Genomic DNA, 19,042 nt, shown 5'->3' on the forward strand with positions numbered 1-19,042 from the left:
AAAAAAGAACATGGCGTATGTCTCACCAACGATTCAGACTGAAGAGTCTTGCTTTGTGTCTTTCAACAACATTTTATGGTTTTCTTTCTATATGCTCGTTTCTTGTTAAATTTATCCCTAGGTATTTTATAGCTTGGGGACATATATAAATAGGATATTTCCCCTTTTACAGTATCTGTTTATTGCTGATATAAAGAAAAACTATTACATACTTACATTGCATCCAAATAACCAACCAACCAATTTACTTAAAATAAATCTCTTGAACTCTCTATTATACAATCATACTGTATATAAACAGTGGAAAATTTATCACTTCCTAATATTTATACTTTTGTATTGTTCTTGTTTTATTACATTGGCTAACACTTGCAGAATAATGATGAATAATAATGGTGATCATCATAAGTATTCTTTTTCTTTTTTTGCGGTACGCGGGCCTCTCACTGTTGTGGCCTCTCCCGTTGCGGAGCACAGGCTCCGGGCGCGCAGGCTCAGCGGCCATGGCTCACGGGCCCAGCCGCTCCGCAGCATGTGGCATCCTCCCGGACCGGGGCACGAACCTGTGTCCCCTGCATCGGCAGGCGGACTCCCAACCACTGCGCCACCAGAGAAGCTCAATCATAAGTATTCTTGTCATGGCCTGAATACATTCGTGTACATTTAGGACTTCAATATTTAATATGATGCTGATTGTTAGTTTCTGTTTTTCAAATCTGTTTAAATTCTTCTATTGCATGAGGTCTTTATCATTCCATTGAGATACCTCTTTCTTCAAGTAAAGAGTTACTTCTTTACTCTGCTTTATTTTGAACTGGATAACCAAGCACTTAGTAACTTGACATAGTTCTTTTAAACTTCAGGTAGTTTTAAAAATTTACGTTACTTACATCCAAACATTAATGGCTAAAAGAACACTTATGGTTGAAGCTAGCAAGAGGCTGAGACTTTTAGAAAGCCCTAAAAATCCAATTATCTCTCCCCTCCCCCAAAAAGATATAAAAAGTTCCACTCAAGAATACACTACTCATTTAGTGGCAGTCAGCTTCCTTATACTCCCTTCTCAAAGTTCTACTAGGTTTTCTTTGTATGAGAACAGCGCAATATTGTAATTATATCAAACATTGCTAAAAGCTTAAGAACAACCTCATATAACTGCAATTTTCTAAACTACAATTTATACATTAAGTAAGGGTAGCTGGACTCTCTTCGGCATCCTCAGGCTGAAAGTTCACAGCCAAGATGGGGTAAGATAGTAGTCAAACAATATAAATTTAAAGTCATTGCATAGTGGGTATTTTTATTTTTAATCCTCAAAAAGCCTATGCATTTAAAAATCATTTTATGTTAACTTTCACAGCACTAATCCCTGCAAGACAGTGTTTTGATAGGGGTCTTATTATGATGGAAAGCAGAACTACATGACGAGCGCATTATTTAGGATACACAGAAATCCTAAGTAGGGATAGGCTAGATAACTCATTGAAAATAAATTTGCATTTTGTGGCACACAAAGAAGCAGTCAAGGTCAGGTTGGACATATTCCGAAAGTTCAAAACTCCTTTCAAAACTGTCTACTCTTCTTATTTAACTACTCTTTTAATTAATGAATTATTGCCTCAAAAAACCACCGGGCAAATATGCCAATGTTTACCATAAAAAGCCTAGAGGAAATTCAGACGTGTTTACCAGTAGATAAGTTATTCAGTAAACTGATGTGTATTATTAACCTTTCATTTAAAAAAATATTTATTTAGTGCTGGTTACGTGCTAAGCATAGGGCTATGTGATAATGGTGATACAGAATGAAAGTGCACATTCTGGGAGCAGTAAAGCACAGGGCTAAGAGCAAAGGCTCGGTGCCGGGGCTTAGACTCAAATCTCTGCTCCCCCCTTGCACTAGCTGTTAGCCTTTGGGCGACTACTAACTCAGTTTCTTCACCTGTAAAATGGGGTGTGTTATGGCAACTGCCTCCTAGGGTTGGTATAAGACTTATTAACATATACATAAAACACAGAGGAAGTCCCCAGCAGGATGCCCAGCACACAGCAGGTCCTCAATATGTGGGGCCAGGATACTGGAGACCTTGCACCGTGCAGGACAGTCCCGCAAAAATTTGTCCCCTGCCCCACCTGACTTTCCTTCCACTCTCGTAGTTGGAAAACCTGATTACGATTATATGACCTTAGAGCCCTCCCCACAATCTGTTTTACATAAAAACTCCAAATCAAGCTATCAGTAGCTATCATTTTTAAGGAATGCAAACAAGAGTGCAAACTGAAGGAAGGTTAACTTTGTTTTCTTTGGAACTTTGCCAAGACATGTTCACTTTGGCAGAACATCGCATCACCAACGCCGATAACCACTTGTGACATCCGAGGTGCCGAAACACGCCTAATCCTTCTGCACTTGTGGCCGTCCTGTGAATGAATCCTTGTGTATGTGCAAGCACTACTCAGAATATCTTTTAGTATAGTCAAAGTAGTTTTCCTAATAAATACATACTGAAATACATATCCTGCTACCATAAAATAGTTTTATATCACAACGAACACATTACGTTGTGTTTTGAAATTACCTGTAGAAGGTTATAGTACCTGCGTTTTATTTACGATAGTCAAGTGTTGGGTATAAAAAGAGGGAATGGCTATGCTGAGTTTGAGAACACACTGGGCTACATAACTCATTCAAAGTCACAGCTGATACGGAACAGAGCTGGTATTTGAACCGGGGTTGTCCTTAGAATGCATGTTTGTAATTCTTATACTTCTGAGGTGGAAAATTAATGGACGCTCCCCAGCTCCATGGAGTTCTTTGAATTGGGGAGTCACTTATTAGATATTTACTCAGAAGCTCAGAATATAGCAGTGAACAAAAGGGCCAAAGTCCCAGTGCCTTAAAGGATTTATATTCAGTGGAGAGACAGACAGTGTTCACACAAATGCCTGCATGTCTAGTGGAGCAGCACAGAGGATGGGGGTGCTGGGGGGGGTGCTCTTTCAGCTAGAATGCATGCAGAAGGCCTCCCTGACACATAAGCAGGGACTTGAGAGAGGCAAGGGAGCAAACCATGTAGTTATGAGAGAGCTCTGAGAGTGAGAACAGCACGTGCAAAGGCCCTGATGTGGAAGGCGGCGGGGAGCACCCATGCCAGATGCTCAGCAAACTGGGGGAGAGGCAGGGCAGGAGATGAGATCAGAGGGGCAGATGGTGGAAGAGATTATGTTTGGGTTTATTCTGAAAGCTACAAAACCGGATGGTCTTAGCAGAGTCAGGATGGAGTGTGACTTAGGCTTCAACAGGACCACTCTTGTGGCATTATGGAAACAGACTCTGTGGTCAGGGAGGGGTGCGGGGTGGCTGTCACAAAGCCCAGGAGAGAGATGGTGGTGACCTAAACCAGTTGGGGCAGCCACGTGCCAGGTGTGGTTGGGTCACATCCATTCTGATGGACTGGGTTTGGGGTGTGAATAAAAAAGAGGAAGGAAGAATGATTTCAAGGTCTTTGACAAAAGCATCCAGAAGAATGAAACAGTCATCAACTGAGATGGGGAAGCAGGATTGGGACCTATGGAAAGAGAATCAGAAATATGGCTTAGAAATTTTTAAGTGTGAGGAGGCATCTGGATAGATGGTGGCCAAGGAAAGGTCCTGGCTACGTGTGGAGATGGTCAGTCAGGTCCTAGGGTGAAAGTACGGGGCAGCAAGAGAAAGGATCTGAGGATGAGCCCAGGCACCGGGACGATGCTTCAGCAAAGGAGCCTACAAAGGAAGGGGTAGCTGGAGGAGGGGCAGAGGCTTTAACAAGGGAAAATTCTTGTTTTATGTTATTCACATGTAGGATGTTACCAGCATATCTAATCCTTTCCTAGGGTAAAACTCTTGCACAAGTGCACCAGGAGATAAGAGCAAGAATGTCTGCTCATCACAACATTTCCTGTTTATAATAACACAACAACTGGAAACAACCTAAATATCTGTTGACAAGAGAACGGAGAAGCGGTGGTATATTCATAGTTGCTAGATGCAACTGGTTAGAGAAGATACACCACCACATTACTTCTGTAAATTCTAAAATCTTTTTCCTGTTATTTCAGTAGTGAGCAAGTAAGACTTTAAAATTTGAAGAGGGAACTGTACTGGGTATCATATGCACCTGTGAGTTTGCTGGGTTCCAGGGCATTCTGCTTTCTCCCTGGTAACTATACAGCATTTCCAGAAGGACTCCAGAAGGATCTCCATATTTCCAGAAGGATTCCCCTAACCCAAAGGGGTCATCAGATCTGCTCAGAATCTCAGATCCCTTCTATGGATAATGGTCCTAAACGCCTTTGTCTGAGAAGGGAACAAGCAGTAGTGTTTTCCAATTTCAGAACATAGATATTCTTCACTTGAAAGAACGCATTAGTATTTGTGAAGGTTTATCTTAAAAGTAAAGATCGTCAGCATCTTAACGTGGTAACAGCAGCTGGCGTCCACTGTTCTGTTTGGGCCAAAGTCACCAGGGTCTGTTCTTTTCCAGCATTACTGCCCTAAGCCCTGAAAACAAGCCGTGAGTTAGGTAAGGAGAAACCAAGATTCGGGGAGGTTACTCGCCCTACCTAAGGTCACAGTGGGCACACAGCAGAGAGCAATTCAAATCCAGGCGGCTGAAGCCTGCAATCTAATTCGTGTGGCTGCTCTCCATTACCTGGATTTTCAGTATTATAGCAGAAAATGACCAATAAACCATACTGGAATCAAAATGAATACCCCCCCCACCCAAATTAGTCTAACTTAATATTATTCTAAGTGAATTCAACTCAAGCATTGGAAGATCAGGTTGTAAAATTTGGTGACCTGTAATTAAGAGGTCCTACTCCTAAGTTTTTTTTTGTTTTTTTTTTGTGGTACGCGGGCCTCTCACTGCTGTGGCCTCTCCCGTTGCAAAGCACAGACTCCGGACGCGCAGGCTCAGCGGCCACGGCTCACGGGCCCAGCCGCTCCGCGGCATGTGGGATCTTCCAGGACCGGGGCACGAACCCGTGTCCCCTGCATCGGCAGGCGGACGCTCAACCACTGCGCCACCAGGGAAGCCCCCCTACTCCTATACTAAAGAATATATGTAAGTTAGCAGCAATAACTAAAAACCTGAGCATCAACACCCCAAATCCAGGATGGTGGGCACTTCTAGTGGGGAGGGCAGAGAAATGAGATTGGGGTGGGGGCCATGACTTCTAATAATTTCCCATCACACGTGGGATCTTCCCGGACCAGGGACTGAATGCGTGTCCCCTGCACTGGCAGGTGGATTCTTAACCACTGCGCCACCAGGGGAAGTCCCTTTTTTTAAAAAATCAGTCTGTAGTCCATGGCGGTTTATCTATTCTGAAGGCTGGTCATTTGTCTGTTATCTTTGAAACTGTTTCCTCCCAATCTGTCACATGCCTTTTTAATCTTGTATCTTTTATCATGAATAATTTATTTTTAAAATGTAATCCAAATTACCAATCTTTTTGAGTTTGAGCATTTTTTTTAACTTAAGAGAGTCTCCTACATACAACGGCTTTCCTATGGACATAGATTCATATTCATACTTCAGACAAACCCGTGCTACTGCATTTAACTTCTGTAGATGGATGTTAAAATGGGGGTCTTTTGCCTGACACCCCAAAACCATGTCAACTGCTCACGTGCCAAAGGACAACGCTAGACCTAGCAGCACGTGCAAAGGAATTGCTTGAAAATACACTTTGCATCCCTTAGTCCAAGAGATACCTTTCAAAGAAAGGGGTTGACAAGAAATCATGGGGAAGGATTTCTTCAAAGAAAGTTATGGATGTGCCAGCCCCACTCCACGCCTCCTGTGGGAAGGAGGCAGAGCTGCTGCCCCTTTTCCGCAGCTAGTGAGTGAGGCTGTAGGAGAACAACTGGAAAGAATCAAGAGTGACGCTGCCATCAGGGACACAGGGGTGGACCGGGGTATGAAAAATGTCCATGAGCTGAAAAGAAACAGCCCGTGACAGGGTTGTGCGAGAGATGTAACTGCATTCCCACTGATGGTAGGTCAGAGGTCGAAGGGCTGCGGTACCCGGAGACCAGGTGTGGAACCAGCAGCAGGATTTTCTGAAATGGAGATATACACAGAGGTCTTCTGCCAAGAATGTGGAAGAGGCCAGACTGCTACCATCGAATGGCCAACCTTCAATTCAACCCTGGAGGGGCCAGAGTCGACCTAAGTGCAATGTGAGGGGGGTCAGAGAAGCAGCCACCTTCCCCATCCCGCTGTCACCTAGAGGCAGACCCAGGAAGGCAGGGTGAAGCTTCAATCTGAGTGAAATTTGGAGTTTTCATGAGACTGGACCCATATCCTTTTAATAAAATGAGACCATTTTTGTGACCAAAGTGACTAGAGGAATGTTTTAAAAAATATTTTAAAGGAACCAGATATTAACTGGGAGCGAGAGCAATCTACCATAAATTTATTCCAAGTACAAGGAATGAACCAGCCCACAGAGCGGGCTTGACCAGGCAACGGGGAAAGAGCGTTGTTCCTTATTCCCACTGTTCACGACACTGACTTTGCTCCCAGCATTTCATGGAGCTGCAGCATCAATTTGCCACCTTCGTGAGAGTTTAACACCACAGGTATTGAGTCTTGTGGTCTATACTGATCTAAGTCACTGGTGTTACACAGTTATATGTGATGGACCATGATCTTTATATATTAAAAATAATATAAAAAGAGATATTTGTACACTCACATTCATAGCAGCATTATTCACAACAGCCAAAAGGTGGAAGAAACCCAAGTGTCCGTGGACAGATGAATGGATAAACAAAATGCGTTCCATACATACGATGGAGTATTGTTCAGCCTTAATTAATGAGTAAGGGAGTTCTGACAAATGCTACAACATGGGTGAACTTTGAGGACATTATGCTAAGTGAAATAAGCCAGTCACAAAAGCAAAAATACTGGTATGAATTATCTAGAATAGTGATGTTCAGAGACTGAAAGTAGAAGGGTGGTTTCAGGCACTGGAGAGATGGGGAGTTGTTGTTCAACGGATACAGAGTTTTAGTTTTGCAAGATGAAGAGTCCTGGAGATGAATGATGGTGACGGTTGCACAACAATGTGAAAGCATTTCACTGAGTGGTACACTTAAAAATGGTTAAAATGGGAACTCCATGGTGCTCCAGTGGGTAAGACTCCATGCCCCCAACACAGGGAGCCCCAGTTTGATCCCTGGTCGGGTAACTAGATCCCGCATGCATGCCACAACTAAGAGTTCGCATGCTGCAACTGTAAGATCCCACACGCCGCAACTAAAGATCCCGCATGCCACAACTAACACCCAGTGCAGCCAAAATAAATAAATAAATAAAAATTTAAAAACTGGTTAAAATGATAAATTTTATGTTCTAAGCATTTTGCCACAGTTGAAAATAAAAACTAAATAAAAAAGGAAATTTAACCTCCATTAGTCATGTAGCAATAATGGAGTGAATAATGAGAAGTGGCTAAGAATTATCCTGTCTTACCATGTGTCAGGTGCCATGCCAGGACTTATACATGGTCTCATTTAATCCTCATTTCAAACCTATGAGGCAAGTCCTATTAAAATCCTTACTTTACAGATAAGGAAACTGAGGCACAGAAGGGTTACCTTGCCTAAAGTTACACAACTTGAAAGGAGTTGACAGAGATACTCTGATTCTAGAACTAGGCTTCTAAACCTCTGGCAGTGGGCAGATTTCACTGTCACTGAACTATCTCCCATTTACAGCCTCTTAGCAGAAGAGATCACAGAAACAATTCACATAATTATTGACATTTGCATAGTTCTCTACGTTTAAAAGCACTTTCTCTTTTGATATTACTCATTAAAATACTGCAGCACAGGTATTCTCCTTTTATCAGAGAGGACACAGAGACTAGAGAAGTTAAGTAAATGGCTTCAAGTCATGTTACCAGGCAGGGTTCCAATTCCACAGCTTCTAACTCTGGGTCCATGGCTAACTATCCAGATCCAATTCCTTGTCTAGTCCAGCTTCTCATTTTTCAGATGAGACTGCCTACAAGGGACACGCCCAAAGATGCTAATGGCTTGTCCAAGGTCACACAGAGAGCTAGTATGTTCTGTGTGCATCACCAGCATATGCCTTTAGAAATCCTTAGCCATGACAACACATATTCTATAAACATGTGTTGATAAAGGAAGGATTGGTACAGAGGCAGAGAGCTCTGTCAGCATAGAGTGCTTTTTTCTAGAAACTCTTTTATTTGTGGAGTTGATGCTTTAGAACCTACACTTCACGTAAGCGTCCAGCTTTTCAGTGCCTGCTCTTACTCAACCTCCTCCATTAGCTCTACAATTATGCTGTTATCAGTTGAGCAAATCCACTTAGACAGCATGTCTAGCTACTCTCATAGCGGATTTCGTACCCAAGCAGCAAAGTACACGAGAGCTGTATAATGCAGACCTTTGAGAAATGAACTACATAAATCCTCATTTGATCCTGACTGTATGTCTATAAGGAATTCTTAAAACAGACTCAGCCACCCTGAGTGATCTTTTTAACGGCCGAGTGTAAAAATGCAGAGCTAAGATCTTCTGTCCAGCAGCATCTTTTCATGTAAAATAACTCACTTCTGAGATACAAGGCTAACGATCAGTGTGAAAGAAGCAATTGCTAGACTTGATTAAAGACACTCACGCAGTGAATGTAAATTACTTGTTGGCATGTGAAAACCTGCCAGGGTAATGCCTCAGATGTCAAATTAAGGTGATATTCCACGAATCCTTGTTTATCTTTTTCTTTCTTACAACCTTAATATTGTGGGTGGGATTGGGGCTGGCACGGACTGAGCAAACTCTATGGCACTGTCCCCCTCTTTATGGCTGGAATATCCAACAAAACCCAGAGAGAAGCAGGTACCACAAAGAAGAGCTTCACAGCAGCAAAACATCTGAGGCCCTACTAATAAAAATGTCCTAGTCTAATGGTTGGGAATCTCCTCTCCATTAGGCCACAAAACCACACTCGGATTCAACGAAGAGAAGACTGATTTCATTTCAGGTAATCAGTATTACTGTTACTGCTAGTGTTGGCTAACATTTAAAGAGCATTTTCTCCTGTTAAACTACACACACAGGATGCTCCAGCAGGGCAGGACTAGGTCTGCTTTGCTCACCGCACAGCCACAGCTCTGAGTCGCATGCCTTGTACGTGTTAGGTTGTCAATAAATATTTGTTGAATGAATAAATAATCTCATTTGGTTTTCAAAATAACCCTATAAGGTTTGATACAATATTGTTATCACCATTTCTCAGCTGAGAAAGCTGAAGCTCAGAGGTCATTACACTGTACCCAAAGTCACGTCGTCAGCAAGCGTCAGAGCTTATATTCTAAACCACACGCACCTGACCATCAAAATCTATGGTTCGACCACAATGTCATGTCACTAGTACAGCCCAGACCTTAGGGTTTTTCCAGTACTGAGGCCATCTCTGAAAGGCGGGATTACAAGAATATATTTCAAGTCAGAATGGATCTCACTCTGTTCCAGCCATCACCTTCCAGATTTCTTCAATATTCTTCAAAAACTACATTTAAAAAGAGTGACTTACCTACATATCCTTCTTTGCCAACCAGTTTCAGGGCAATTTTATCAGCCAACACTGAAGAGTTGCCGTGGGCAATGTTGGCAAAGGGGCCAGCATGCACAAATACGGGCGTCCCCTGTAGAAGCAGAAGAGCAAATTTTAAAAAGCTATGAGAATCAGTTATTTCCTACTAGAATTTTGATAAGCCACTGTTTTAGCTGTCTCAGTGACCATGAAATAAACCTTATTTCATATCATTCTGCATTATATTGTTACAAAGAATGGAATTAAACCTTGTTGGTCTAAGAGGCTTGTTTAAATTGTTTACCCCCATTAAGAAATTAACCAATTCATCATAAAATCAACACAATAAATGAATCGTGGGAATCATGCCAGGGCAAGTACTTTTTATTATAAGCCATTTTTATATTTACAATAATAATCTTATTCTGATTTCTAAAAACTTTGTCTTTCTCATTGTTTCTCTTATCTGTTAATTTTTTAAGTTAAGTTACCTGGTAATTATTAAAACAAAAGAAAAATTTCAACCATACTAAAATGTTAGTTACTAAAAAGGCAAAAAAAAAAAAAAAAGGGAATTCTCAAAAACTTTAGATTTTAATTATTTAAACAAAATCTGTCATATAGTCATCCTTACTTTCATTTCTACACTTCTCTTTTGTCAAAGAGAAGAGACTGTAGCCCTCGCTAAAAAAAATCACCCACGTGCATTAAATTGTTTAGGCTGCATTCAGAGTCAGCTGGGGCCACTGAGGTCTGTGTGTGTGAACCCTGGCTCCACCTGTGAAAATACAGGTTGCCCTTTCACTGACATGGGGAAGGCAGGGAGTGATGCAGGGGATGGGGCCTGGGAGCCATGGAAAGTTCCCATGAACCAGGATGGGCCGTGGGCGAGCATGTTTCAAAGCTGAGAGAGGTGAACAAAAGCAGGAAGAAAGGCAGTGAAAGAAAAATCGTCACTGAGAGTGAAAAGGAATTGATCAAATCCACTCAGAGTTTTCTATTTACTTTTCCCCCCAAAGTCCTCAGGAGGGACAGTCACAGAGTACGGATACGGCCATACAAATGTCTGTGGAAATAATACCGTGGGATACGTGTTTATGGAAATGCATACATGCATGTTTACTGTCTAGATCTCCACCTGTCTATCCATCTATAGTTTCTCACTTCTATGCAGATAAGCCTTTTAAGTGCTTTGACGGAAACACTGTTTAAAAGGTATTAACGCCTCCATCACCTCCTAGCCTTTGCCAGTCCTAGGATGTGGCTGCCTGTGGAAAGCTAGCAGCGGAGCTAATGAGAAAAGTTTAAAGAGACAAGGTCACAGGCTCCACCCCTGGGTGGGCGGCTGGCTTCACTCTCCTATGCCCTGCAACCCTCATCCTGGCCATCTGTCTGAGAAGCACCTGGCACCAGTCTCCAGGGCGACAGGTGACAGGGTATGGCTGGATCAGCATAAACACACTGCTATTCCTGGGACAGCCACTCCAGGGACTGGATGGGCAGCATTTAATTTTAATTTAAAATGAAATTAAAAGCCACACAGATTAATCACGAAATCAGTATTAGAGCCCTGGTTTTTGAACTCCCAGTATGTGGTTTAAATAGAAAAATTCTTAGACCATCATTGTTGGACGTTCAAACACAGACACAAATACACACTCAACTGATATTTATACTTATATGATGCAGTATACGGAGTTAATACTTTGTTTAAGAAATTCTATCACTAACCCAAAGACATAAAAATATCTATCGTGAGTTCAAAATTTTATTTTATATGCAGAACGTTCAGGAAAGTAATAACAGGAAATATCTTGGCTTCTGTGATGACAAAGCTGTGAATATTCTCCATGATGGACTTTTTAAACATTTCCTAAGATTAAAACTTCAGTTGCTCTTTGCTGACCAGAGATCTAAAAAAGCATTATCCAAAGAACTTTCTGCAGTGCTCTAAATATTCTGTATCTGCACTGTCTGATGCAATAGCCACCATCCACAGGTGGCTATGCAGCACTTAAAGTGTGGCTGGTGAAAATAAATAAATAAGTAGAAACAGAACTAGTATGACTGCAGAACTGAATTTTAAACTTTATTTAAACTAATTTAGATTGAAATAACCACAAGTGGCCAGGAGCTCCTATACTGGACAAAAGACTGCAGCAAGTGGGTGTTTTCCTCAACACTGCACATGGTTAACCCATGGTAAAATGTTAAGATCTCTTATTCTCTCTCTTCCACAGGGAAGTTCTCAAGCTTTTATGTATACAAAAATCACCCAGGGTATCGAAGCCTTACCTGGCAGACATTCTAGAGTTCACTTTGTCTAGGGGAGAGCTCGGCATCAGCATCTTTAATCTTTCCATGAGATTCTAATGTGCAGCCAGGGTTGAGAACTACTGGTCTCCTGACACCTTGCAGCAATGGAGCCCTTGATAAACTCCTCTGGGACTAACAATCAAGTGTGTTCAAACATGAGCACTAAAGCAGAATCTGTACATTAACCAGCGATTTTTAGACCATTTGTTGATTTAGGTTCCTACTGCCACTGATTAGCCACGTTAATGTGGAATGAATATTTAGGACGCAGGTAGCAGAGTTCATACGTGCAGATATTTTAACGGAATGCTGTACTCATTTTTCAAACAAAGCCCATTGCCTGTGACATCAAAATGACGTCACAAATGTGAGCACAGTAAGAACTGCTTAGGGGCAGTCCAACCCAGTAATTCATTCAACTAACAAGAAACTAGCCTTTTAGAGTGGGATGTGTATTAAAGGTGGGAGTAATTTTTAATCTAAGAAAGATAATTATTTAAAACAGTAAGCTGATCATCCCTAATGATGATGATAATGTGTTCATTTTTGAGGGGGAAGTGTTATCATGAAGCAATATCATGTCTCTTTAAACATTTTTTTCTCATTTATTTAGTTATTTATTTAACATGTATATATTTTTAGGAGCAATGGAGTAAAAACAATAAATATCCATTTAATTCTTCAGCAAGTGTTTACTGAGCACTTAATATGTGTGAGGAACTTTCTAGGAGCTGGCGATATGATGATGAACAAGATGGAAAAAGTCCTGCTCTCATCCTGGTGGGAGGAGAAATACAATAAACAAAAAAAGAAATAGGGGCTCTCAGATAATATTTTGTGCCATGTAGGAAATGACAAGAAGGCGGGTTTTGGGCTTGAACCACTGACCAGGTTTGGGGGATGGAACGAGTTGGGAGGAGGTAGGAGGTGGACAGGAATCAAAGATGCTTTTTTTTATGCATAACTTTGAAATGCCTTTTACCCACCCTAGCAGCTCTCAGTAACCACACCTACAAGTCTGAAATGCTGAGGTCAGGAGATTCAGAGCCAGAGTTCAAGTGTTATCACACGGCTGATCCTGGAGGAAAGCGCAGCTGGAGAATTGAGAAGAAGGCAGCGAAAGAGACGGAGGAGAGGCCACTGAGAAGGTCCAGGAAAGCAAGGCGTCAAAAGCAAGAGAACAAGCGCTCCAGAAGGGAAAGCATCGGCTGTGTCAGCCCCCACTGAGCAAGCCACATACAAAAAACGACCTTGTTAAAAAAGTGGAGCACGGCACACTTTCCTAGAAAATATTTCTCAGCATTACTCTGCGTGCGTGTGTGTGTGTGTGTGTGTGTGTATGTTTAAGTTTATTGAATACTCTGCGTTTTGCTTGGAGAGAGAAAAGACAAAAACCTAAACTCCCCAAACTTAAGGATTATGAGAAGCTGAGTCAAAAAAAAAAAAAAAAAGCAACATAGAAAACATCATGTAAACGTGATAAACATGGCTACACAAGTTACTGAGATATCAGACACTGAGTTTCTAAGTTTCTCCTCTGGTCATTTAGTACTTAATTAGCCAAGATATGAATCATATCAAAGAACTTTGAACTTTTGCAGGGGGATGGCCAAGCAGTTATTCTGATGCTCCTCACGGGCTCATATTGGCTGGAAATGCTCACGTGTGAGAACGCACAAGCAATCTCATTAGCGCAACTCTGTCGACAATGTCTATGAAAAGAAAATCACTTACTTCTAGGGTCTGCATCAGATTCGGTTTTATCGCGTCTTTCATCAGAACAGTCAAAGCACCTGTCACCCCCTGAAGGAAAGGGAGAAAAAAGCCCACTTATTTAGATTACTGACAAAAGATCGTTCGCACGAGGGTCTCTCAGCCTTTTCTCAGCAGCCTACCTCCTACGGGGGCATCGCCACCGGCCGCCGTCAGCTCTGAGCTACAGGTGACACAGTGCTCTTGCCTCTGTCCATCTCTGCTCCACCTGAATGGATGCCAACCCTTCTAAGATGTGATGGGGAAGCAGCAGTCATCGCATTTTTTAAAAAGACCTCCTTTGACGGAAATAAGAGGCTTGCCATACCTTTCAATTTGCAACTATGCACATCATGTTTCATTACCAGAGATTACACTGTTGCCCCGAGAAATCAGATGAAGAACAAAAACGAGGCTTGTTACGCAGAGGGAACGAAGAAAGGGAAAGGGACGTGTCTAAAGGCACCCAATCTGCTTTCCCACCCTCTCTCGACCTCTCATCCCACAGATAACCGAAGGCACTCAGAACACTGTTGCATTGGAAAGGCTCCTCCTTTTCTGTCTCTCGTGCTATGTCTGCCTAGAATGGAGCTGATGCCACTTGTACATAGATTGTGGCTGCTTCCTTCCAATCCTATAATGCTTGAGTTGGGCTCTCTCGAAGCTCCCTATCCCATTCCCGGAAAAGAAGAGGTGGAGGAAGAGACACAGCAGGGATGAAGTCGGAGAGCTACTGGGGATACTACTTGTGCCAAAGAAGGCCACAAAGGGAAGCTTTTTTAAAAAAAACTCCCTTCCACCTTTTCTAAAGACACTGGGCAAGTATCTTTCAACAGATTAGTCAGTTATGGGAAGGCCATAATACTAGCCAATGCATGTGAACGTGGCCCTGAAAAAATAAATGTGGCATGCAACAGATCCTAACAGATAAGGTGGTAGAATCTAGAGACTCTTCAGCGCTCCAAGGTGCATTCGTTTATTACTTTCTCCTCCTACCTCCAGTCACCAGCAATGTTAAGTGTTTCTCTTATATGATCAGTTTCTATTTTTGTATTTTTATAATATTTAATCATTGAAGATTTCTTTAAAAATCGAATTTACTTTCTACTTTATTGCAGAAAATAAACCTTGCAAGAACTGTAACCTTCCTATTATAAATATATGAAGAAATCAGGTACCTTCTGCAAACAAGAAACACAAAAGGAAACTAAAAAGAGTTAACTTTGGGTTTTTTGGGTCCAGATCCAAGAGTTTTATCAAAACCAAAAGAGTAACTTTAGGGAAATATTTGTTGATAAAGTTTCAAACTACTCCTGGCACATATTTATTGATCCCTAAGATTAAGAGGATACAGATAAATACTTATACAGAAACTATTATATGCAATTATATGCAAGTTTAGAGAGAAATGTTGAGATGTCGATCATTTTTAAAAAGCAGTACTTTTACAGCAACCTGGGTTTGAGTTTTCTCTTTAAGCCTTATACTAAGCATTCCATGGGCTGCTGATATACATATATCTATTTAATCTACCTGACAAGACTCGAGTCATTCAGATTCATCTCTTCAAAAGAGCCAAAAGGTAACCAAGACATTTTGGCAAAGGTTTAAAATTATATCCCAAGGCCCTGGAATTAATAAAATATTAATTTGCCTGTCTCCTTTTCACAACTGTTTTTCAATCATCAGTGTGCATTTAAGATTCCATTATGGTACGTGACTCGATATGTGGAAAAGTAAGCTTAAACTTAGAGTAATGGCTGCCTACGTTGTACTAAGTACTATATGCTTATAAACACGTACAAGCAAATGAAATAGCTACACCATTGATGCGGATTAACAGTAAAGTTGGTTATTAAAAAAAGGAAAAAGAGGGCTTCCCTGGTGGCGCAGTGGTTGAGAGTCCGCCTGCCGATGTAGGGGACTCGGGTTTGTGCGCCGGTCCGGGAGGATCCCACATGCCGCAGAGCGGCTGGGCCCGTGAGCCATGGCTGCTGGGCCTGTGCGTCCGGAGCCTGTGCTCCGTAACGGGAGAGGCCGCAACAGTGAGAGGCCCGCGTACCGCAAAAAAAAAAAAAAAAAAAAAAAAAAAAAAAAAAGGAAAAAAGATTAGCATGCCAAATTACAAAAAGCACTAAGGAAGGTGGTGGTGTGCCATGAAAGCTTTGTAAGAAGCATCATTCCACGCAACAGAAAGCTACATGAGTAAGAATGATTAAGGCGGAGCTCTGTTTTTATAATGTGAAACCCAAGCCGAAGGCACAAAATTAAACAAGCCAGGGTGCCCAGGGAGCAGGCTGGAGCCAAAAATGTGCCATTTTTAACTTAACCTTCCCTTCCATGAAGGTGGAGTCACTTCTTATCCCTTGGAAAGGTGATTTGCCCTCAATTTAAAGCCAGCATAGATCACACTTTTTTAAAAAAGCCACAGGCTGCAGGAGGATGACCACACCCCAGGCAGAGCAGAGATCAGGATTGGAAAGGATCGTGAAAAGCTCACGAAACAGGTTTCATATGCTTTGGTTGCAGTCAGGCACAAGCATGTTATAAATGCCTGTGAGAACATAATGAAGTTGTAAGACAAACGGGATGGTGAGCAGGAAAACGTGTGCAGAAATTCTCTGAATTCCCATTATTACCCAGTGATGTAAGAGGAAGAAAACCTTCCTCCTTCTGATCACAAAAGAACAGGGGCAGCGAGCTCTCTGGAGCTTCTGAGATGGACGTACCAAATCACCTGTCGTCACGGGCTGCCCGTTTCTGTCACTGGCCACCACCATTCTGCCCAGCCGCTCCTTCATGTCCGTGAGGCTGTCAGTCAGAGCCAGCACTGCCATGACCTCACTGGCCACGGCGATGTCAAACTGCGCCTGAAAAGGCAAAGCCAAGGTACTGGTCAGCTGCAGCTCCACCTGGATGGCCATTTCCATGGGGATCTGTATTGCAGCAATTCCTGCAGGCCCAGGTTTTAACCCTCGATGGGCCGTTCTCAGAGGCACAGGTTTCCAGCACATGCGCGGTCCTGGGATCGGTGCTCCCTAGGGAGGCCACCCCTTCCTCCATTTGCTGTGCTGAGCACGGCCTGGCTGGGCCCCCCATTACGGCAGCTCACGGCGCTGTGAGATTTGCTTCTGTAGCACGTTTCAGCCTCGGAATTATTCATGTGATGATGTGATGGACGCACGGCTCCACCAGTGGACTGTAAGTGCCATGAAGGCAGGGACCATTTGGGGAGGGATTTGCTCCTGAGTCCCCAGCTCGGAGGCCTGAGTGTGAAATGCAGGAGTCATTCAATGCATATCAGCAAAATAAAGGAAGAGTCTGCTGCCTTACCCCTGCTGTTCCTTACCTGTGTCAAGGCGGATGCATGTGTCTGCCCAGCAAAGAGGTAAGGAGCAGATTGTGAAAAAAGAGAGTTCTGAGGCCAGTCTCCCAGACTTAGAGCTCAGCACAGAGGTGAGGAGACCCTCGACTTCTGTCATCCCCCCAGTCACAAGGTGACATGGAATCAGTTCTGAGCTGTCCACGGAGGCTTGGCCACATCAGATCGTGAACTGTCCAGCCATGAATGCTGGAGAGCGGCTACTTCCTGAGAAATGTTCCTGGCTTTCCTATTCCCCGCTCCTGGCTCTGATTCCAAGCTGGACACAATCCAACAGGAACCAAAAGAGACACAAGGACCGCGCATATCCTCCCCCTCCGAACTCAGCCACCGGACAAAACCGTTTCATTAGACTCCTTCCCAAGGGGCATGTGAGCCAGACAAGTTCAGTCTTACGTAGGAAATGGCTGTGCCCTGGAGGGATCACCTCAGGAGATATTTTATTGTCCATTTCCGGCACCCACAAGAACGGAAGTGACGGAAAGGAGGAGCTTTCTGGCTACTTCCTGGCTGCGATTTCAGTAGTCACTGATGTAGTGAAAACACATTACCTGAAAGGCAAATGCACCTATGCTCAACTATTACGTTCTCAATATAACCCATTCCAAACCTCAGTGGTTTTTCATTGTATGAAATTTAGGGTTTTCTACACCACCGTTCCATTAAAAACAGTACATATGAAAAGTAACTAAAAATGATGAGACTTTCTGCGCAAAACCTGAGGCTAGAAATATTCTTAAAATATTAACTGTGTAAGTGATAAGTGGAATGTATAACACCCATAAGTTCTTCATTTGTAATCGTTACAATTTCAAATTTTTGCATCTCTAGCAACATCAAAATGAAACAAGGATAAATATAAATACAGTTACTCATTTTATGCCTGAATGGTATAGCTAATACAGGCTGCGCACTTTTGTTTTGCAAATAAAATATTTCTAAATCACATAAAGGTGTAGATGAGACTATTCTTATTGTTTATCACAGACTTAGGCAAAAGACAAAAAGCCATGTTGACAAGGATGCGAATCCCCTTTGACTCTGCAGTTATGGATCTGTCTATCATGTGTATGTTACAGCTTATTTATGATAGCCCAACACTGCAAACACCCTAAGTGTCCATTAACAGCGAAATGGTTCTATCTATTATGGTACATCTACAAGATGTGGTATTATATAGGCATTAAAAAAATGATGATATAGGGAATTCCCTGGCGGTACAGTGACTTGGACTCCGCACTTTCACTGCCAAAGGCCCGGGTTCGATTCCTGGTTGGGGAACTAAGATCCCACAAGCCGTGTGGTCCCACAAGCCAAAAAAGATGATATAGATCTACATTTACTGACATAAAAGGATGTTCTCAATAGTTTTAAGGTTAAAAAAAGCTGGTAAACCTCTTAGATATAATCCCTTCTTACTTAACAATATGTATGCATAAAGCAATATAGAACATAACCTTGGACAAGTCACTTAACACAATATGGCAACTTTTCTCATTTGCAAACCAGATTTACAAACTAAATGTGCTCACGTATGTAATGGGCCTACCAATAAAAGGCACAAAATAGGCATTCAGATCACAGCAACTGTTAATCCTGCATCTCTCTAGTGCCAAGATAGAGTACAAAAATACGCAGAGAAAATGTGAAGGAACTTCCTTACTATTCCTCTTCTGAAATCAGAAGTCACTGATTTCAGAAGGTGAACAGCTTTTCAGCTTCCATTTTATGTGTTTTTACACATATAAACATGTATGCTGGCTTTTTCTTAACATAAACTGGATTACGCTATATTCATTTTAGTCCAAATTCTTTTAACCTGTGTTTTTTTTCTTTTCCAAGATTTGATTTTTTTATTTTTTTGAATTTTATTTTATTTAGTTTTTATACAGCAGGTTCTTATTAGTTATCTATTTTATACATATCAGTGTATACATGTCAATCTCTATCTCCCAGTTCATCCCATCACCCCCCC

At 42.1% G+C, this 19,042-nt stretch overlaps 1 protein-coding gene across 1 annotated transcript in view; it reads right to left on the reverse strand.

The window, feature by feature from the left end:
• Window positions 1-19,042, reverse strand: part of MTHFD1L (methylenetetrahydrofolate dehydrogenase (NADP+ dependent) 1 like) — a 194,981-nt gene that overhangs the window by 101,309 nt on the left and 74,630 nt on the right. Inside the window, exons 18-20 of the mRNA XM_007458769.1 lie at window positions 16,415-16,555; window positions 13,668-13,736; window positions 9,618-9,729 (exon numbers count right to left, since the gene is read on the reverse strand). Of these exons, the coding sequence (XP_007458831.1) occupies window positions 9,618-9,729; window positions 13,668-13,736; window positions 16,415-16,555 (322 nt within the window). The remainder of the gene's footprint in view (window positions 1-9,617; window positions 9,730-13,667; window positions 13,737-16,414; window positions 16,556-19,042) is intronic.

Source organism: Lipotes vexillifer, unplaced genomic scaffold, assembly GCF_000442215.2.
Source record: "Lipotes vexillifer unplaced genomic scaffold, Lipotes_vexillifer_v1.1 scaffold639, whole genome shotgun sequence".
Lineage (NCBI taxonomy): Eukaryota > Metazoa > Chordata > Mammalia > Artiodactyla > Lipotidae > Lipotes > Lipotes vexillifer.